The following is a 22,873-nucleotide window of genomic DNA, read 5'->3' as shown; positions in this document are numbered from 1 at the left end:
GTTATTGATACCATGAAAATGTTGTTCCATAAGCAGGCTACCCTGCTATGTATTTTTTGAATTCCCCCTCCCCCTTATAAACGTGATCCACGATCACTTCCGTAGACTACATTATTAAATGCGTTTATTGCGTTATGCCTAACAGGGAAGTCCTCTCCTCCTCGTTCTTTCGTTCACCCCATTGCCCCAAAACATTATTCGGCCGCGACATTTTTATTTTCCTTTGCTAAACTTTTAAGAAATAGTCTAATAGTCAACAGGCTATGCTGTTGTAGATGGATTGACGTTACAACTGTACGATATACATATTCATCTGTCTTCACATGAGTGGGGGAAGACGGAGAGAAGAAACGGAACGGAATTATATCTAAACACTTTTGAAATGTTTATAGCTGACTTTTATTGAGTTTGTGAACGGTAAGTTATTGATATCCTAAATATGTCTCATTGGTGTTAAATTATGCATTAACTACACAGAAGATCGATTTTTATCAAACGTTCAAGTTTTACTCGTTTTGGCAGCCTGTTGTTGGTGCGTTCACTGCGCAATCGAAAGTGCTTCCTTCAGTTGAAGTTCGTCAACAATGTATAAGATAAAATATTTTTAGAATACAACTACCAACCCTGTCATATAATTATAATTTATATCAACATGCATAAGCAGACCCATGATTATTCAGGCAACCATAATAAACTCAGTGATGCGTAAAGTTTAGTTGTCAAGGTCGGCCTTCCTCACTCTGTTTATGTCTTGAGTTGTCTCTATGTTCTGCTATTCTAGGCCGAAATGAAGTTCTCAAACTAGTGCTTTTCAGTAGTCTTAACTTATTTAAAGTCATCATGGTTATGATCACTGTGGCTTATTAACCCATTATTATATGGTTGTTAACCCTAAGTAGTTTAACTGTAAGAAGTACAGAATAAGAATAAGTAAGTACCAAAGGCTAGCTACACTGTACTTACTGGAATAATTCAACATTAGCCTAGGCCACTGTAGTGTAAAGTGTCACCAGTGGTTGCTGTTGTTGTTGTCTGAGTTGTGTATCATGTGTATCAGGCCTACAATCATTATTGATTGTGTGGTTTTCAAAACCCCCCATTTTATTGAATGAACTTATGCATGTAAAAAGAATTTCTCTTACCATCCAGTGTTGTTTAGTCTCGAGACCATACGTTGAAAGTCTCTGTCTTGTATCAGTGTCGGATACATTTTTACATGGTCTTGACTCAGTCTCGGACAGTGAGGATTCGTAATTTCTTCCCGAGACCAGCGGAGTAAAAAACGAATAATTACACTGTATATACAAAAGTACAGTTGAAGTCGGAAGTTTAGAGCTGGAGTCATTAAAACTTGTTATTCACCCACATATTTCTTGTTAACAAACTATAGTTTTGGCAAGTCGGTTAGGGCATCGACTTTGTGCAATGACACAAGTCATTTTTCGAACAATTGTTTACAGACAGATTATTTCACTTATAATTCACCGTATCACAATTCCAGTTGGTCAGAAGTTTACATATACTAAGTTGACTGTGCCTTGAAACAACTTGGAAAATCCCAGAAAATTATGTCATGGCTTTAGAAGTTTCTGATAGACATCATTTGAGTCAATTGGAGGTGTATCTGTGGATGTATTTCAAGGCCTACCTTCAATCTCAGTGCCTCTTTGCTTGACATCATGAGAAATCAAAAGAAATCAGCCAAGACCTCAGAAGCAAATGGTAGACCTCCACAAGTCTGGTTCATCCTTGGGAGCAATTTCCAAATGCCTGAAAGCTCCACGTTCATCTGTACAAACAATAGTAAGCATGTATAAACACCATGGGACCATGCAGGCGTCATACCACTCAGGAAGGAGATGCATTCGGTCTCCTAGAGATGAACGTACTTTGGTGCGAAAAGTGCAAATCAATCCCAGAACAACAGCAAAGGACCTTGTGAAGATACTGGAGGAAACAGGTACAAAAGTATCTATATCCACAGTAAAACGAGTCCTATATCGACATAACTTGAAAGGTCGCTCAGCAAGGAAGAAGCCACTGCTCGAGAACTGCTCCAAAAAAGTCAGACTACGGTTTGCAATTGCACATGGGGACAAAGATCGTACTTTTTGAAGAAATGTCCTCTGGTCTGATGAAACGAAAACTGTTTGGCCATAAGGACCATTGTTATGTTTGGAGGAAAAAGGGGGAGGCTTGCAAACCGAAGAACACCATCCCAACCGTGAAGCACAGGGGTGGCAGCATCATGTTGTGGAGGTGCTTTGCTGCAGGAGGGGCTGGTGCACTTCACAAAATAGATGGCATCATGAGGAAATAAAATTAAGTGGATATATTGAAGCAACATCTCAAGACATCAGTCAGGAAGTTAAAGCTTGGTCGCAAATGGGTCTTCCAAGTGGACAGTGACCCCAAGCATACTTCCAAAGTTGTGGCAAAATGGCTTAAGGACAAGAAAGTCAAGGTATTGGAGTGGCCATCACAAAACCCTGACCTCAATCCTATAGAAGATTTGTGGGCAAAACTGAAAAAGCATGTGCGAGCAAGGAGGCCTACAAACCTGACTCAGTTACACCAGCTCTGTCAGGAGGAATGGGCCAAAATTCACCCAAATTACTGTGGGAAGCTTGTGGCAGGCTACCCAAAACATTTGACCCAAGTTAAACTATTTAAAGGCAATGCTACCAAATACTATGTAAACTTCTGACCCACTGGGAATGTGATGAAAGAAATAAAAGCTGAAATAAATCATTCTCTCTACTATTATTCTGATATTTCACATTTTTAAAATAAAGTGGTGATCCTAACTGATATAAGACAGGGAATTTTTACGAAGATGAAATGTCAGGAATTGTGAAAAACTGAGTTTAAATGTATTTGGCTAAGGTGTATGAAAACCTCCGACTTCAACTGTATGTGGACAACCCTTCAAAATTGTGGATTTGGCTATTTCAGCCACACCCACTGCTGACATGCGTCTAAAATCGAGCACACAACCATGCAGTCTCCATGAAAAAACATTGGCAGTAGAATGTTCTTAATGAAGAGCTCAGTGACTTTCAACGTGGCACCGTCATAGGATGCTACCTTGACAGCAAGTCAGTTCATCAAATTTCTGCGCTGCTAGTGTGAAGTGGAAACGTCTAGGAGAAACAATGGCTCAGCCGCGCAGTGGTAGGCCACACAAGCTCACAGAACGGGACCGCCAAATGCTGAAGCACGTAGAGAGTAAAAATAATCTGTTCTCAGTTGCAACACTCACTACGAGTTCCAAACTGCCTCTGGTAGCAACGTCAGCACAAGAACTGTTCGTTGGGAGCTTCATGAAGTGGTTTTCCATGGCCGAGCAGCCGCACTCAAGCCTAAGATCCCCATGCGCAATGCCAAGCGTCGACTAAAGGGGTGTAAAGCTCGCTGCCATTGGACACTGGAGCAGTGGAAACGTGTTCTCTGTAGTGATGAATCACGCTTCAACATCTGGCAGTTGGATGGACGAATCTGAGTTTGACGGATGCCAGGAGAACGCTACCTGCCCCAATGCATAGTGCCAACTGTAAAGTTTGGTGAAGGAGGAATAATGGTCTGGCACGGTTTTTCATGGTTCAGGTAGGGCCCTTAGTTTCAGTGAAGAGAAATCTTAACACTACAGCATACAATGACATTCTAGATGATTCTGTGTGTCCAATTTTGTGGCAACAGTTTGGGGAATGCCCTTTCCTGTTTCAGCATGACAATGCCCCCATGCACAAAGCAAGGTCCACACAGAAAGGGTTTGTTGAGATTTGCTTGGAAGAACTTGACTTGCCTTCACAGAGCCCTGTCCTCAACCCCATTGAACACGTTTGGGATGAATTGGAACGCCGACTGCGAGCCAGGCCTAATAGCCCAACATCAGTGCCCAACCTCACTAATGCTCTTGTGGCTGAATGGAAGAAAGTCCCCGTAGCAATGATCCAACATCTAGTGGATAACCTTCCCAGAAGAGTGAAGGCTGCTATAGTGGCAAAGAGTGTACCAACTCCATATTAATGCCCATGATTTGGAATGAGATGTATGATGAGCAGGTGTCAACATACTTTTGGTGATGTAGTGTATCGGCTTCATTCATTCGCCAGGCAAAATATGTACACCCTTTTCTTGAAGCAATATTATCTCATCACCTATTGAAACATTGGATTCCTACTTTAATATTAACATTACTGTCCTTTGATTTTTTTTTAAATCCTCAAACTGTCAGAATTTCTTTGACTCGCTGGTAGGGAAGAGTGGAGGAAATTGTTTGACATTTGCAATCTCACTATTAGTAAGAGTTGACAGAAGGTAATATTAACAGGCTTTATTTTATTCCCTATTATAGACATGTTTGCACAGTAGCAAACCTATAGGACATAGGCCTTCAGTGTCTGACAGGCTCCTGATGCTGAAAGGACAGCAACCGTAATACCAGCGCACTCATGTAGGAGAGGGCACTTTTTGTAAATCACAAAAGGCCAGTGGTGTAGTAGAAGCTATACGCAGGTATAAGCCGTATACCCACTTTGTTTTTCAGTGGGCATTGCCTATACTCACTTCTTAATCCCTTCTGTTACGTATCAAAGTAGTTTAGTGGAGGTATACGACTTATTAATTATGTAGTACAATAGAGAAATCATGCACGAAGTAACCTACCCAATTGCAAAGCATGTGAAATATATTCACATCCGTGCAGCACACATAGCCTAGTTTCAGCAGAATATAATCTGCAGGCAGCAAGAGCATGCAGCATTCAACTAGTTGTCACATGGAGCAGCTCACAGAATAATGACATCAGTAGCTGGTAGGTAGGAAAGAATTAAAGGGCAACTACACACTCCAAAAATATATTTTTCCAAGACCTCAAAAATGGTCTCACGATGTGGTTTAAGCGTTGTTGTGGACTTAGAACATCACATTTCTGTCATTCTTTGTATTTTATTTTAAAAAGTGTGATTTCGACAGTGAAAATCTGAAAAATCTAGGGGAAAATCTAGGATTTTTCACACTCCAGGCACCACTACACTACTGCATAGGGCCAATGGAAAGACAGCAGTCCTATCAGTCTGAGATAATAAGCCAGTAGGTCCCAATCATAAGAATACAAAAACACAACCATTAGGCTAAGAATTTCCCAATCTAAATTTACAGCTGTTACAGCCTATTGCAAAAAACATTTCACGTTTTGCAACAAAGGTGATGTAAAGTTTAAATGCAACAATGTTTCACACACAAGTTATTTTCAAAGCGATGGCAAACAACAGCATTGTTGCAATAATTAACACAGTTCCACTCACCACATGATGATAATTTGAAACTTCTTGTTGAAAGTTATTCTTGAAAAGGGAGAAGCTAACAAATTAGCAACAACGTCCTCTTCGATAACACCTGGTGCAGCTGCTGCAAACTAGCCTACAACAAAAGCTAGCTAGCTAGCGACCGTGGGAAGACTACTGCTAGCTATTGCACAGTGACCCGTTGGCCTTCGAAAAGGCAGAAGTTAACATGTTTTCGTAAAAACGGTCCCACCCATTACAAGTCAATGTAATTGGTTGATTCCACTGTCACTCCAAAATGTGGGACTAATACAGTTGAATGGCAGATGCCTTCAATCAAGCTTCTGATGGCCTAGCCAATGACAGACGTAGCTAGCTGAGACCACCAAAGAAAAATCCTGATTGGATCTTTTTGCTAACCCTTTCCTTTCTAACAAAAACTGAAAAGATTGAATCAGAACATAATTGAAAAGAATAATATAATAATAATTATTTTATAAATCCTTAGCCTTTCTCTGAAAGCATAGATGGCCCTCATTGTTCCCCACTGTCTTTGGGTTAGTACAAATGTGTAGAGTGGCTCTATTTGCACTCGGCATGCATTTTCTTCGCCATTCTGAATGTGTAAAGAATAAATGTCCATGCTGTCTGTTCTTCTGAAATATGAACACAGAAATATTGGACATTTTGAACTTTTATTATGTTGATGATTTGACAAAATTACAGTCATGGTCTTGCATTGGTCTCACATTTTTTCTGGTCTCTGTCTTGACTCTGTCTCGGACCTCTCGTCTCCCTCCCGGTATTGGTCTTGAGTCGGTCTCACCCCCCTCCGGTCTTGGTCTTGACTCGTACTCGATTCGTCCCGGTCTTGATCTTGAACCATTCTCGCTTTAAGTGGTCTCGAACACAACACTGCTATCCTAATTGAAGTCAACTAACAGACAAATAATACTTCCACTGCTACTTACAGCTATTTCGCTTCACATCTACTTGTAGTTAAATAATTATACATTTATTCCTAATTTCCTCTTTCCACAAGTGCTGGATTGTCACCCACAGTGGCCAATCCACCATTCATTCTGGGTTTGATACCATTCTGGTATGAACGCATGACTGTAAATTGCTTTGGAGAAAAGCATCTGCTGAATGGCTTATACTAATACATTAATAAGAACCTATGCATATCCCAATGTTGGGATAGTTACCACTCGGATACAGTACATAAATAACAATGTCAATAATTTTATAATAAAATATTAAAAGTGCAAGCTTAACATTTGCGGTAGACAAACTTAACATGATGAACAGGAAGGACATTTTTAGACTGAAGGAACCATTTGTTAGAATGTAGGTTTACACCTACTACCTATATGGGTTGCTGTCTAGAATGAGGGGGGATGTCACATATTAGCCATTTTCAGTTTGACAAAGTGATATGTTTTGTACCAAAGTTTCCAATATGAGACCAATTTGAGCGATAGTACCCCAACTGGTATGTACAGTATCTTTGTAAACCTTGTGTGTTGCATGCATACTTCAATGCCAGACCTGACTTATACACCATTGACAGTTAGGCTACCTCAGGGATACACCAAAAATGGTTGATAAGGAGAAGCAACCTTGTATCATCGTTAGGCCTAGGTCCAGATTTAGAAGTTTCTGGGGACTTAAATTTGCTTGTGAGTCATCGTCCTATCACAGATCCTTTCCTTAGAAATCCAAGAACTCGAGCACATTGCACACATACTCATTGAGCAATAATGCTTGGTGCAGGTTCAGACATAACTAACTATGTTTTATCCTGCAGTGGGAGGTCACATGACAGTGTTCTAAAATCACTTTCACATTTATCAGTTTCTGCCGTTGGTAAAAACACAGAGATTTCTGCACATGCATGATTCACTAGCCTAATTTCAGTGTTGGGGATTGGGGTGTAGTGAACTACATGCAGTTCAACTAGTAATTTATATAACTTTTAATTTTGCAGTTTATTTATTTTTTTATTTTACCTTTATTTAACCAGGCAAGTCAGTTAAGAACACATTCTGTTCAGGGGCAGAATGACAGATTTGTACCTTGTCAGCTCGGGGGTTTGAACTCACAACCTTCCGGGTTACTAGTCCAACGCTCTAACCACTAGGCTACCCTGCCGCCCCAACAGCAGTAGCTTGGTGGTAGTTCCAACTATAAACACTACTGTTTAAAAGTTTGGGGTCACTTAGAAATGTCCTTGTTTTTGAAAGACAAGCACATTTATTGTCCATTAAAATAACATCAAATTGATCAAAAATACAGTGTAGACATTGTTAATGTTGTAAATTACTATTGTAGCTGGAAACGGCATATTTTTTATGGAACATCTGTATAGGCGTACAGGGGCCCATTATCAGCAACCATCACTCCAATGTTCCAATTGCACTTTGAGTTAGCTAATCTTATTTTAAAAGGCTAATTGATCATTAGAAAACCATTTTGCAATTATGTTTTGCAACTGTTGAGCTAATTAAAGAAGCAATAAAACTGTCCTTCTTTAGAATAGTTGAGTATCTGGAGCATCAGCATGTCTAGGTTTGATTACAGGCTCAAAATGGCCAGAAACAAGTAATTTATTTTGAAACTCGTCAGTCTATTTTTGTTTTGAGAAATGCAGGCTATTCCATGTGAGAAATTGCCAAGAAACTGAAGATCTCGTACAACACTGTGTACTACTCCCTTCACAGAACAGTGCAAACTGTCTCTAACTAAAATATAAAGAGGATTGGGAGGCCCTGATGCACAACTGAGCAAGTGGACAAGTACATTAGAGTGACTAGTTTGAGAAACAGCAAGTCCTCAACTGGCAGCTTCATTAAATAGAACCTGCAAACACCAGTCTCAACGTCATCAGTGAAGAGGCGCCTCCAGGATGCTGGCCTTCTTTTGCCCATCTTAATCTTTTTATTGGCCAGTCTGAGATATGGCTTTTTCTTTGCAACTCTGCCTAAGTGACCCCAAACTTTTGAACGGTAGTGTACATTCAAATCTTGGGAGTGTTTTATGTAGTTAACTACTTTTTTTGCCATGTAGTGGTGTAGCTAACTAGTGGATTTACACACTACTTTTTTTTTTTAAATAAAATGACATATGGGTAAAGTAGGCAAGAATTTCCTTCTTTTCTGGCATCAGACCTGCCTAATTCTGACAAGAAACACTTTTTGTGTGCCGAATATCACTTTTTTTTTTTTTAATAGGCTAAATCACACATTCTGTTACCATTTGACTACAGAGTGATCTGTTCTTGCAATTTGTAGCCTATGACATTTCAGATTTAGATATTATATTTTTTCACAAGGTTGTTTGGAAGTATCGAACTGTAACTTTAGTTAAGTAAACTATATTTTTCTTAAAGGTTGAAAAGTAATTTAATGTTATTTTTCTGGAGGGGAGTGACATGCAGCTATTTAGGCAAGCTATATGTAGCCTACACAGCATATCAAACAAGCAAGACACAGACAGTCAGTCAATAGCGATTTACTGTTATTTTTTCATCATCATTGCGAACATTGGCTAAACAGGAGGCAGACTGCTGGCTACACAGTGCATTCAGAAAGCATTCAGACCCATTGACATTTACATAAGTATTCAGAATTAGGTATAGGTGATATGGGGGGGTTGCCCAGGGAGCCATACAAGCTAGAACCGCCACTGATTACAGCCTTGAGTTTTTTGGGGGTATAACGCTACAAGCTTAGCACAGCTGTATTTGGGGAGTCTCTCCCAGTCTTCGCTGCATATCCTCTAAAGCTCTGTCAGGTTGGATGGGGACCATTGCTGCACAGGTCTCACCAGAGATGTTCGATCGAGTTCAAGTCTGAGCTCTGGCTGGGCCACTCAAGGACATTCAGAGACTTGTCCCGAAGCCACTCCTGTGTTGTCTTGGCTGTGTGCTTCAGATCAATGTACTGTTAGAAGGTGAACCTTTGCCCCAGTCTAAAGTCCTGAGAGCTCTGTAGCAGGTTTTCATCAAGGATCTCTTTGTACTTTGCTCCGTTCGTCTTTCCCTCAATCCTGACTAGTCTCCCAGTCTCCCTGCCACTGAAAAACATCCCCACAGCATGATGCTGCCACCACCATGCTTCACCGTAGGGATGGTGCCAGGTTTCCGCCAGACATGACTGTCATGGTTCCACCTGTCACCAGTGGGCGGCAGAGACCGTCCTAGAGACATTACACACTCAGGTGTGTCCAATTTACTCATTATGGTTTCTCTGTTAAAAGAGGTATGTTTTCTGTTGTCCTTTGCAGAAGCTTGAAATGTTTACCGTGTGTGTTTGTTTCCTGAGTGAGGTTTTGGAGACTAAGTGGGGTTTTTTCTCAAGTGTACTGTGATCCTGTGGCTACTGTTTCTCAGTAAAGTAATATGTTTATCCTTAACCACTGATTCCTCATCTGGTCTCTTCTCTGCACCTGGGTCCGACCTTACCACGTCACGGTGACGCTTGGCATTCAGGCCAAAGAGTTCAATCTTGGTTTCATCAGACCAGAGAAGCTTGTGTCCTGTAGGTGCCTTTTGGCAAATTCCAAGCGGGCTGTCGTGCCTTTTATTGAGGAGTGGCTTCTGTCTGGCCATTCTACCATAAATGCCTGATTGCTCAGTTTGGCCGGGCGATTGCTCAGTTTAGCCGGGCGGCCAGCTCTAGGAAGAGTCTTGGTGGTTCCAAACTTCATCCATTTAAGAATGATGGAGGCTGCTGTGTTCTTGGGGACCTTCAATGCTGAAAAAATGTTTTGGTACCCTTCCCCAGATCTGTTCCTCGACACAATCCTGTCTCGGAGCTCTACGGATAATTCCTTTGACTTCATGGCTTGGCTTTTGCTCTGACCTGCACTGTCAACTGCGGGACCTTATATAGACAGGTGTGAGTCTTTCCAAATCATGTCCAATCAATTGAATTTATCACAGGTGTACTGCAATCAAGTTGTGAAACATCTCAAGGATGATCAATGGAAACAGAATGCACCTGAGCTCAATTTAGATTCTAATAGTAAAAGGTCTGAATAATTATGTAAATAAGATATTTCTGTTTTTTATTTGTAATACATTTTTAAAACACTGCTTTTGCTTTCTCAGTATGGGGTATTGTGTGTAGATTGATAAAATAATTTAATCCGTTTTAGAACAAGGCTGTAATGTAAAAATGTTTTGAAAAAGTCAAGTGGTCTGAATACTTTATATTTGCACTTTTTGGAACCTTCGTTCAAACCGCAGCTGTTCTGAAATTTGAGGCAGAGAGATAGGCTACATCATCCTATCGACCAAATTGGTTGAGGGTTCAGAAGAGGGTGAGTAAAAAGAGAACCGTGAGAAACGTGTGTGTTTATAACACATGCACAGAATGTGATTTGTATCCTTTGATTTGAGAAAGACATTTCCAGAGGGGTGGGATAGGGGCCTGCATTTTAAACGGTTTCAACTCTAAACTGATAACACTTATGTACACTACTGTTCAAAAATTTGGGGTCACTTAGAAATGTCCTTGTTTTTGAAAGAGAACATACATTTTTGGTCTGTTAAAATGACATCAAATTGATCAGAAATACAGTGCAGATGTTGTTAATGTTGTAAATGAGTATTGTGTAGCTGGAAACAGCAGATTTTTTATGGAATATCTACATAGGCTTACGGAGGCCCATTAACAGCAACCATCACTCCTGTGTTCCAATGGCATTTTGTGTTAGCTAATCCAAGTTTATAATTTTAAAAGGCTAATTGATCATTAGAAAGCACTTTTTTAATTATGATAGCACAGCTGAAAACTGTTGTGCTGATTAAAGGGCAATAAAATGGGCCTTATTTAGACCAGTTGAGTATCTGGAGCATCAGCATTTGTATGTTCGATTTACAGGCTCAAAATGGCCAGAAACGAAGACCTTTCTTTTGAAACGCGTCCGTCTGTTCTTGTTCTGAGAAATGAAGGCTATTCCATGCAAGAGATTGCCAAGAAACTGAAGATCTCGCACAGCGCTGTGTACTACTCCCTTCACAGAACAGCGCAAACATGGCTCTAACCAGAATAGAAAGAGGATTGGGAGGTCCCGGTGCACAACTGAGAAAGAGGGGAGGTACATTAGCGTGTCTAGTTTGAGAAACAGACGCTTCACAAGTCCTCAACTGGCAGCTTCATTAAATAGTACCCACAAAACACCAGTCTCAACATTAACAGTGAAGAGGCGACTCTGGGATGCTGGCCTTCTAGGCAGAGTTCCTCTGTTCGGTGTCTGTGTTATTTTGCCCATCTTAATCTTTTCTTTTTATTGGCCAGTCTGTGATATAGCTTTTTCTTTGCAACTCTGCATAGAAGGCCAGCATCCCAGAGTTGATGTTATTTTAATGGACAAAAAATGTGCTTTTCTTTCAAAAACAAGGACATTTCTAAGTGACCCCAAACTTTTAAATGGTAGTGTATATAGTTTGTATTTGTTTGTTGTCTTCAGTCAATTGCAAATGTGCTTAGTGTTTTGAAACATGAGCCATTTCGATGATCTGTTTAGATTTTTGTGCTTAGAGTTGTAGCACATACTTGTGAAAATGACACCAAAGTGATAAAGAAAACCTGTATTAAAGCTCTATCTCCCATCATAACACAACAATAATCCAGCAGTGTATGTGTGTGTGTATGTGTGTGCGTGTGTATGTGCTCATGCATGCATTGTGTGTGTGTGCACTTGCTCACGTGCGCGTGGGCGTGTGTGTGTGTCTATTTAAGCAGTTTGCGGTTTAATTAGGATATCTGAATAATTATGTAATCCCAGAAAGTTCTTGCTAAACTCAACATTTCCTCATCTCAATCCTTACATCAATTTCAACCTTGATACATCAAGTTCCGGTCAAATTGACTGAGAAGTAACTGTTTATTCCATAGGATACCAATGGTGTATAGGTAATCTAATGTATGATAGGTGATACCAGTGACATGATGTACTATGATTGCATACTATGGTTGCCTACAGTGTCCACAATGTGGTTTTTAAATCTGTATTGTGTACTGTAATATTTTGGAGTGACACCTACATAACATGTTCTAACTCTAGGAGTGAAGAGCAGGAGGTTCCCACTAACACCGGACAGGATGAGAGTGTCCTCATAGAGCTGCCTTTGTGCTGCTGCCTTTTCCTAAAGTCTTCAGAAGAGTCCTTGTCTTAACACTGGTCAGTGAGTCAGAAAGCGCAGTAAAAAGGTATGTTTGGATTAGTCTGATGTTTTTTAATAATTTATGTATGGTGATGATGTAGACAAATGTCCATCCTATTCTATTATATGGCCACGAAGAGATCTAGCTCTCTGTTTATCAGATCCACGTGCTCAAATGCTTTGAGTAGCATACGTTCTTATGCCAAATGTTTTGGTTAAGCTATACTAAACAAACCAGCATTAATCTAGTTACAGAAGCTGCTGCCTTAGAGGCCCAATATACAGTTGAAGTTGGAAGTTTACATAAACTTAGATTGGAGTCATTAAAACTTGTTTTTCAACCACTCCACAAATTTCTTGTGAACAAACTATAGTTTTGGCAAGTCGGTTAGGACATCTACTTACAAGTAATTGTTACTATAATTGTTTACAGACAGATTATTTCACTTATTACACTGGATCACAATTCCACAGGATCAGAAGTTTACATACACTAAGTTGACTGTGCTTTTACACAGCTTGGAAAATTCCAGAAAATTATGTAATGTCTTTAGCAGCTTCTGATAGGCTAATTGACATAATTTGAGTAAATTGGAGGTGTACCTGTGGGTGTATTTCAAGGCCTACCTTCAAACTCAGTGCCTCTTGCTTGACATCATGGGAAAATCAAAAGAAATCAGCCAAGACCTCAGAAAAATTGTCGACCTCCACAAGTCAGGTTCATCCTTGGGAACAATTTCCAAATGCCTGAAGGTACCACGTTCATCTGTACAAACAATAGTTTGCAAGTGTAAACACCATGGGACCACGCAGCCGTCATACTGCTCAGGAAGGATGAGGTCTCCTAGAGATGAACGTACTTTGGTGCAAATCAAAGTGCAAATCAATCCCAGAACAACAGCAAAGGACCTTGTGAAGATGCTGGAGGAAACAGGTACAAAGTATCTTAATAATATGATAACTGATGATCAGTGGGCCCCACCCTGGTCGGTAATTTGACCATGCTTACTTTAAGTTTAGATAGCTGGCCGCTAGACTAACTTGCCAATCTAAAAAGTGTTAGCTGACATGGGCTAATTAAATGACTGCTGATGCACAACCAGATTTTTAAATTGCACCTGGTGTGTTCTATTATTCTAATTCTCAACAGCAAGTTGAGACACCGACTGAGTTTTCCAAACTTTCGACTGGTACAGTATATACAAAAGTATGTGGGGGGGGCACTTTAAAGGTAATAGGGTGCCATTTAGGAGCCAGGAAATGTTTTCACTAAGGAAGAGCTCTTTGACTAGAATAGCAGGTGATTGCTCATTTTCAAAGTGCGTGTTTAAGATGAACTACATTGCAGTCTGGGCTCGTATTCACAAAGAGTTTTAAAGTAAGAGGGCTGATATACGATCCTATTTCCCCTTTAGATCATAATGAATACAATTATATGAATACTCTGAGACTTTCTGTGAATACGGGTCTTGCACTCCAAATAAATACTAATCACAGTATGTGACCAAGATTAGGAATTCTGCACTTCAAACATGCCAACTGACAGTACAGTACAGTTAGAGAGAAACAGGAAACCATGGGGCTAGCCATAGGTTGCTTCCCAAATGGTGCAATAGGCTACGTACCAAATTGCACCCTATTCCCTACATTGTGCACTACTTTTGATGGGCTCTGGTCAAATGTAGTGCATTATGTAGTGAATAGGGGTCCATTTTGGATGTAGGTCACACAGCCATATACTGTAGAGAAGAGGAAGAAGTGAAAGTGTTGTAGCGCCACTAAACTGGGTCCTAGTCATAGGGCTGGGCGCTATCGCCAAACATCCATCATGCGATAACTTTCCTGAATTGATTAACGATAAAATAGAGCAATACGTTTATAACATTAATGTGCACCACATTTTTTTATTTTATTATCCTTTAAACTACCACTACTAGTTTGATGGTTGTCGCCATCAATTGCCCCATTAACAATCACCCATCAAATCAGTTTATTTGTCACATGCGCTGAATACAACAGGTGTAGACCTTACAGTGAAATGCTTATTTACAGGCTCTAACCAATAGTGCAAAAAGGGTGTTAGGTGAACAATGGGTAAGTAAAGAAATAAAACAACAGTAAAAAGACAGGCTATATACAGTAGCGAGGCTATAAAAGTAGCGAGGCTACATATAGACACCGGTTAGTCAGGCTGATTGAGGTAGTATGTACATGAAGACATGGTTAAAGTGACATGCATATATGATGAACAGAGAGCAGCAGTAGTGTAAAAGAGGGGTTGGCGGGTGGCGGGACACTATGCAGATAGACCGGGTAGCCATTTGATTACCTGTTCAGGAGTCTTATGGCTTGGGGGTAAAAACTGTTGAGGAGCCTTTTTGTCCTAAACTTGGCACTCCGGTACCGCTTGCCATGCGGTAGTAGAGAGAACAGTCTATGACTGGGGTGGCTGGAGTCTTTGACAATTTTTAGGGCCTTTCTCCTACACCGCCTGGTGTAGAGGTCCTGAATGGCAGGCAGCTTAGCCCCAGTGATGTACTGGGCCGTACGCACTACCCTCTGTAGTGCCTTGCGGTCAGAGGCCGAGCAATTGCTAAACCAGGCAGTAATGCAACCAGGATGCTCTCGATGTTGCAGCTGTAGAACTGTTTGAGAAATATAATTAATTTCAAACCTCACATTTCTCTAGTATAGGCTACTTATCGTTATGAACATTATCGTCAAAATGCTTGTGATAAGTGATCCGTATGGTCAGTGTTGATCATTTTCAGTTTATCGTCCCAGTTCTACAGTATCAGATACAGTATTGGTGCTTTTCACCCCATGTTACACAATAATACCACTCTTTACTTTTTCTCTTTACCTTTTGTTTTACAGGTGAAAATAGGCTGTAGGTGTATTAAGATGTGACAATATTCAGCTATGTGTAACAACACAAACAATACCGTAATTTCTGTATTGTCATCTCTTGGCTCTAGTATAGCTACACCTGTGGGCCAAAGATAAAGACAACACAGGAAGTGCTAGCCTCTCCTGTCCTCCCCAAAACAGATTTCAGAACACCCAGAACCAGATAGATTGGGGGGGGGTCGGCATTATATTGTCTTGTTGGGGACTTGACCCTCTCTATATCCTCACTTTGCTCACAGACTTTTACTGCCTTCATGTCTTGTGTTAGCCTCTCCTCCATGTGTTTCAGATTTAGAAAACTCAGACCAAAATAGATTGGGGATCAGTCTCACGACTGTCCTGTCTTGTTCTGTACTGTTTATCCTACTGCGATGTATTGTCTGCTCGGCATGTCTTGCATTTGCACCGCATTTCTTCTGTCGTTCTCACAGCAACGTTTTTGTTGCTTTAATCTGTTAAGGGGTGATGGCATTGCGTTATTAACATAACACTAGATGGACAATGATGAAACATTTTACTTGTCTCAGTCCCTCCACTGTCCTGTTGGGGACTTACTGTATGTTATTTTATTACTGAGTTAGGATAATAATTGACATGTCTGGAAGTGACTGTAAACACAGTGACTGTTCCGAGGGGTATACTACAAAGCAGAATCGAGGAGTTAGCCAGCTAACTTTGATAAGCAACAAGAAATAACTATAGCTAAACTTAGATATATATATATTTATTTTTTTTTTATTAAATCAATTAGACCATGCCCATTTCAAGCTTATCTTTCAAAAAAAAATGTAAAGACTACATCCGCAATCCTGATCCTGCTTTGTAGTGTACCCCTCTGGTGTTTTGGTGTTTTGGTGTTTGCATTGACCCTACATTGACCTCGTGTCAATCTCTAAAAAAAAAAAAAGACCTCTTTATAATGGATTTATATTCACAGATTTATCTCAAATATTCCCTATTCCCTTTGGTTTAAGATGGAATTCAATCAAAGCTACATTCGCTGCCACATTAACTGTTAATAACACAGCAATGTGGCTTTGAATGGATTGAGCCAAAGGGTTTGGTAAAACATTGTGCACTATATAGGGAATAGGGTGCTATTTGTGATGCAGACTATATGTTTATGGATATATTACATCATCCAATGGCCTTTATTCCTGTCTCTTCCAGCTCTGCTTCACCATGGCACAGTGGACGCAGATGAAACAGCTGATCCCCTATCTGGCCACACAGATCCTCAACGAGCTCTACTCCCCCTCCTTTCCCATGGACGTCAGGTGCTACCTGGCCAACTGGATCGAGGAGCAGAGATGGTATGACACACACATATAGCATATACATACAGTCTGAATTTTGACAAATAAAAGTGGGAAAGTGGATACACAAACACACCCTAAACACACCTCTCTCTCGCTTTCTTTCTTCCCTCCCCAGGGAGGACTTTGAACCAGAGAAGGTAGACCAGGAGCCCCAGGCTCTGACCCTGCTCGATCAGATCATATCCTGCCTACAGAATCTAGCCGGGCAGAACCCCAATGTGGTGGAGAGGATGAGGCTGCAGCGTATCTCCAGGAACATGGTACAGTAGATACACACACACTTATCCTCTCCACCAAACACACACACACACACACTGGTAAAAATGGATTCGCATTCAAAATCCTATTTTCCCTAACCCCAACATTTTTTTACTGAGTTTTTTATTTTTATTGCCCGGGAAATTAAAATGTGTGGACAGATTCTCTTTCTGTCCAACAATAAGAATCTCAGTCTTATCTTGATTTAGCTGGAGGAAGTTGTGAGCCATCCAAGTATTTACTGTCACTTTTAATGAAACTGGGTTCCACTTGATCTCCATCATAACATAATGAGCACAACAGTATTCTTTTTCGCAAAACTGTAAGTCATTTCTCATTGATTTCACACACAATGCAAATGCTAAGCACATTGTTGCTATACAGTAAACTCAACTCTACAAAAGACGCAAAACTCAGTTGTGTAAATCATTTAAAAAACACATTTGGTCACAGCTGATACAAATTACTCGAATGAATGGGAACCTCTTTTGCACTTGTGCAAAACTTCCTCGCACAATTGTTTGATCAACAATCAGTCCTTAATTCAGGCATAAAAGAGTTCACCTCTGAGTTGCTGTTTGCAAGAATGGGCCAAGAGGCCGAGGGCAAGGACAAAGGAGAGATAGAGGGGCCCTCAGATGAAATGGAAAAAGGTGAATTGAAGCCTTTTGTTTATGGATGTTCATGCTCTTGAGTGACATTCTTTCTGCATTGCTCATCTTTGGTAAAAAAAAACATTTTTGGGAAACACTAATGCAGACCATGATGTGATAATATGTTTACTTACCTTTTAAGGTCATACTATAATTATAGTACCAACAAATGGCACAGACATACTGTATAAAAGAAGGCTAACCATGTTAGGGTATATTGATAGTTGTAGTTAGTATTTATTGGGCCATTATGTAACGATTGATTGAAATGAGTTTTCATTAGATAATAAGTTGTATGTTTTGATGGAGGTAATTGGTTTGGTGTAAGTTTGTTAATTGTTTTGAACAAGTCCATTCTGTTTGGACAAAGAAAAAGAAAAACTGTAAATCAATACAGTCTTAAAATATATCCGTGGAGCTAAAGTAAATGACACATACATGTAAAGCGTGGTATTTTCTGTGTAGCAGTGAAAATCAATGCTGTGCTATCTGGTAACGCTGCCAAGGTGTAACATTTATAAACTGAACAGTAACGGACCCAAAATCGAACCTTGTGGAACGCCACGTGATATCTATTTTCTCTGAGTTATGTTCACCAAGGGTAACAAACTCTTGACCAGTTAAATACTATAGGCCCTGAACAAAATTTAGAGCTGGATCAGAGACCAACCCACCTCTCCATTCAGTCCAGAAGGACATCATGGTCAACAGTGTCGAATGCAGCACTTAAATCCAAGAGTACAAGAGAGCTGTTTGGCATTTGTGTTGGCTCTAAGATAATAAACCACTTTAACTAAGGCTGTCTGTACTGTGGTGGGCACCAAAAACAGATAGGACTTTTTCAAAAATACAGCTAGAGCTTAAAAAATCATTTAGCTGTTTAAAAATCTATTTCTCCAGAAATGTACTTAAGAATAGAAGGTTGGAGAGTGGCCGAAAATGTATAACAGCTGAAGAATCTCGATTACTTTTCTTCAGACACATAGTAGTTTTTACTGCAGTGGGGAAAGTGACTGTGAACAGGGAGTGATTAACAATAGCTTGCACTTCTTCAGATATTCAATTCTAAACAGTTTTGAAGAAGGTGGTGGGGATAAACCTAACCCTAACCTAGAGGGACCCCCCTGAGGAAGTTGATGACACTATATCTAAGCAATTTCCTGTCCTAGAGAGGAAATGCATGTTTAGGTTACACCAGCGGACGAAGGCTATTTATACACATTCACAAATTTTGGGGGGAATCTCTACATGGAGCTGATAAACATCAACAAATACGCCACTGACAGCGCTGTCAGTGTTGCTAGCTAGCATGCTAACCTTATGTAGCTACCTAGCTAACTATCTTGCTAACCTAACCTAGCTCATGGTTTTGTATAAAGTGGGCATTTCGGATGTGTCACTTCAAGCCCTAATACACTGAGTGTGCAAAACATTAGGAACACTTTCCTAATATTTGCCATCAGAACAGCCTCAATTCTTCAGGGCATGGACTCTGCAAGGTGTCGAAAGCGTTCCACAGGGATGCTGGCCCATGTTGACGCCTATGCGTCCCACAGTTGTGTCAAGTTATCTCGATGTCCTTTGGGTGGTGGTCCATTTTTGACCCGCATGGGAAACTCTGTGTCTCAAGGCTTAAAAATCATTCTTTAACCTGTCTTCTCCCGTTCATCTGCATTTATTAAAGTGGATTTAACAAGTGACATCAATAAGGGATCATAGTTTTCGCCTGGATTCACCTGGTCAGTCTATGTCTATGTCATGGAAAGAACAGGTGTTCCTAATGTTTTGTACACAGTGTATATCACACTTGAACTAAAACAATACCTTGTTGACTTAAATTGTTGGCAACATTATGGGTAATCTTCGGCCATCGTCTTTCAGCTCTAAATAGTGGATTTCTACTGGTGTGGGCATTTGACCCTAAACCTTAAACCTAAAAGAGCATATTTACTTTTCAGTATTGTTCTTGTTTTCCTAGTTTGTCAGGACATTCTGGTCAAGTCCACACACACACACACACACACACACACACACACACACACACACACACACACACACACACACACACACACACACACACACACACACACACACACACACTGTGGTGTGTGTAGAGAGAGAAACTGTAGACAGAGAAACTGAAAATACAGGTTTGAAAACATACAGTTCAGTAGCCTAGGTGCCAGTCTGTTTCTACTCTCGAGCCAAGTCCTTATGGAATTGTCACACGTGGAGTTAGCAAGATAGCACAAACAGATCTAGGACCAGTCTAACAGTTCTCAGTACTCAGAGGGAACATGTTGTCCTCAGTAATAATGTCATCTTATATTGAATCAACTGACCTGACTATGTGGATGTGGTCTGGTGTATGATGGGAACTCTGCCTGTCTTCCAGAATATGTTCCGCTCCCAACCTTTCCAGCTGGTACTCACAGTCAGGGATGTCCTGAGGAAGGAGAGAGAGCTGCTCAGTCAGGCGGTAAGTGAAACAGAGCCTTTAGCTCAGCGTGCCAACACAGTCTTGTGGCACATAGGAGGGCCACAGAAACCACAAAAGTTCACTTCCAACACAAAATATGTTTTGGATTGTTAACATGATAAGAAAGCTGCGTGTAAAAAATGTTTACTTTTTTACATTTGACTTTTAAAACATTTGAATGTTTAATATGTGGGCATAATAGGTAATACCAGTCCGCCCCCCTCCTCCATAGTTTACCCAAATCCCCTCACTCCACTTCCCCCTGGCCCCAACCCAGTCCAGGACCCCATGGGCCCTGCCCCCACCCACCACCAGACACACCTCTAATACTTTGTCTCCCCCATCCACAGTCTACCCAGTTCCCGGCCCTAGCCCGCTTCTCTCAACCACCAGCCCAGGATTCCATGGCTGCAGCGCCCCCCACCAGAGACGTGGACCTGCTTGTGCTCAAGGTGCTTGAGATCCAGGACTGCAGACAGCAGATACACCAGCTGCAGGAGGAGCTCAACTGGGAGAGGCAGAACTATGAGTCCATGCAGGGTGAGAATTACCAAAGACACGTATTACTAAGACGGGGAACAGTTAGCATTTCCCCATAGCAAAACATGTCACACTTAGCCGCAATGCTAATTCGAGATGAGCATTTGCATAGCAAATAGTTATGGGAGAAGCGGAACTATGAATCCATTCCGGGGCGTGAGATGGCTGGGGATAAAGAGATTCTCTGGTACTTTGTATACTTTTTAGCCAGTAGCGCTGAAAGTAGCGCTCACGAGCCAAAAGTGGCCCTATTTAGTAGTTTTTAATAAAACATTGACTTACAGCGTGCATACATCATATGCACCACGTCATTGTGCATCTTGCTACCTGTCACTTAAATGGCGAGGTTCTGAATCTCATTGGCTGGAACTCAAATTGCTAGTGGGCTGGTCCGTGTGGGAGGAAATGTAGGAAAAATGGTGCCGCACAGCTTCCAGTAAACAGTCGCTTTTAAACGAGGGATTTTGTGGCTAATTGAGATAAAACAGTAATTCTGCTCATAGATTATGCATGTATGAACTACACATTGACACATTCAGCTCAAGTTTAAAAAATAGTTGTCGCTAAATTTCCAGAGCATGTCTTTAAGTAATATTTCCCCCTTAGTCATGCATGGACTTTTATGGGATGTGACGTAAAATGAGACTTGGACTTGAGACTTGGAATTGGACTTGGACTTGTCCCTTTATGGATTCGTCCCAATATGCCACTCAGCAGACATTTTTATCCAAAAATACTGTATATTGAGTCCATACATTTTTTGTCAACTTACCAGTTGAGCCAGTTGGAACCTATACAAATATGGAAGGAAGCTACAGAATTTAACACAACATACTTATTTGATCTGGGTTAAATGTTCTGACAAATTGGCCCCCATATGGCACCCTATTCCTTATATAATGCACTACTGTTGACCAGGGCCCATGGGCTCCGTTAAAAAGTTGTGCACTATGTATAGGGAATTGGTCAGTTGCCACTTGAGACACAACCTAAATATACTGTATGGATTATTACTCATGCTCATACTACTTTGTCAGCTACAATACATGTACAGTGGGGCAAAAAAAGTATTTAGTCAGCCACCAATTGTGCAAGTTCTCCCACTTAAAAAGATGAGAGAGGCCTGTAATTTTCATCATAGGTACACTTCAACTATGACAGACAAAATGAGCATTTTTTTCTCTCCAGAAAATCACATTGTAGGATTATTTATGAATTTATTTGCAATTATGGTGGAAAATAAGTATTTGGTCACCTACAAACAAGCAAGATTTCTGGCTCTCACGTTTTTTTTCTCATTTTGTCTGTCTAGTTGAAGTGTACCTATGATGAAAATTACAGGCCTCTCATCTTTTTAAGTGGGAGAACTTGCACAATTGGTGGCTGACTAAATACTTTTTTGCCCCACTGTATGTGGACACCCCTTCAAATTAGTGGATTTGGTTATTTCAGTCTAATCGAGCACACATCCATGAAATCTCCATAGACAAACATTGGCAGTAGAATGGCCCATATTAAAGAGCTCAGTAACTTTAAACATTGCACCGTCATAGGATGCCACCTTTCCAACAAGATAGTTTGTCAAATTTCTGCAGTGTTACAGCTTCCCCGGTCAGCTGTAAGTGCTGTTATTTTGATGTGAAAACATCTAGGAGCAACAATGGCTCAGCCGCAAAGTGTTAGGCCACACAAGCTCACAGAACGGGACCAGCAAGTGCTGAAGCGTGTAGCTCTAAAAATCGTCTGTCCTCGTTTGCAACGCTCACTACAGAGTTCCAAATTGCCTCGAAGCAACGTCAGCACAAGAACTATTTGTCTGGAGCTTCATGACATGGGTTTCCATGGCTGAGCAGACGCACACAAGCCTAAGATCACCATGCGCAATGCCAAGCATCGGCTGGAGTGGTGTAAAGCTTGCTGCCATTGGAGCAGTGGAAACGCGTTCTCTGGAGTGATGAATCATGCTTCACCATTTGGCAGTCCGATGGACGAATCTGGGTACCTGTCCGAATGCATAGTGCCAACTGTACAGTTTGGTGGTTGGAGGAGGAATAATGGCCTGGGGCGTTTTTTTGTGGTTCGAGCTAGGCCTCTTAGTTCCAGTTAAAGGAAATCTTAACGCTACAGCATACAATGACATTCTAGACTATTCTACGCTTCCAACTTTGTGGAAACAGTTTGAGGAAGGCCCTTTCCTGTTTCAGCATGACAATGCCCCCTTGCACAAAGCGAAGTCCATATAGAAATGGTGT

At 40.8% G+C, this 22,873-nt stretch overlaps 1 protein-coding gene across 3 annotated transcripts in view; it reads left to right on the top strand.

Moving 5' to 3' along the window:
• Window positions 1–108: 108 nt before the first annotated feature.
• The window catches only part of stat6 (signal transducer and activator of transcription 6, interleukin-4 induced), a 51,286-nt gene continuing 28,521 nt past the window's right edge, over window positions 109–22,873 (top strand). The window contains exons 1-7 of one of the 3 annotated variants that reach the window (XM_064957662.1): window positions 109–417; window positions 9,347–9,509; window positions 12,363–12,508; window positions 16,543–16,685; window positions 16,807–16,951; window positions 19,998–20,081; window positions 20,432–20,621. In XM_064957662.1, coding sequence (XP_064813734.1) covers window positions 16,555–16,685; window positions 16,807–16,951; window positions 19,998–20,081; window positions 20,432–20,621 — 550 coding nt within the window. In that variant the 5' untranslated portion in view covers window positions 109–417; window positions 9,347–9,509; window positions 12,363–12,508; window positions 16,543–16,554. The remainder of the gene's footprint in view (window positions 418–9,346; window positions 9,510–12,362; window positions 12,509–16,542; window positions 16,686–16,806; window positions 16,952–19,997; window positions 20,082–20,431; window positions 20,622–22,873) is intronic. The other 2 variants (XM_064957661.1, XM_064957663.1) reach the window with 2 other exon arrangements.

This window comes from Oncorhynchus masou, chromosome 33 (genome assembly GCF_036934945.1).
Source record: "Oncorhynchus masou masou isolate Uvic2021 chromosome 33, UVic_Omas_1.1, whole genome shotgun sequence".
Classification (NCBI taxonomy): domain Eukaryota; kingdom Metazoa; phylum Chordata; class Actinopteri; order Salmoniformes; family Salmonidae; genus Oncorhynchus; species Oncorhynchus masou.
This window is presented reverse-complemented; position numbering and strand designations above follow the sequence as displayed.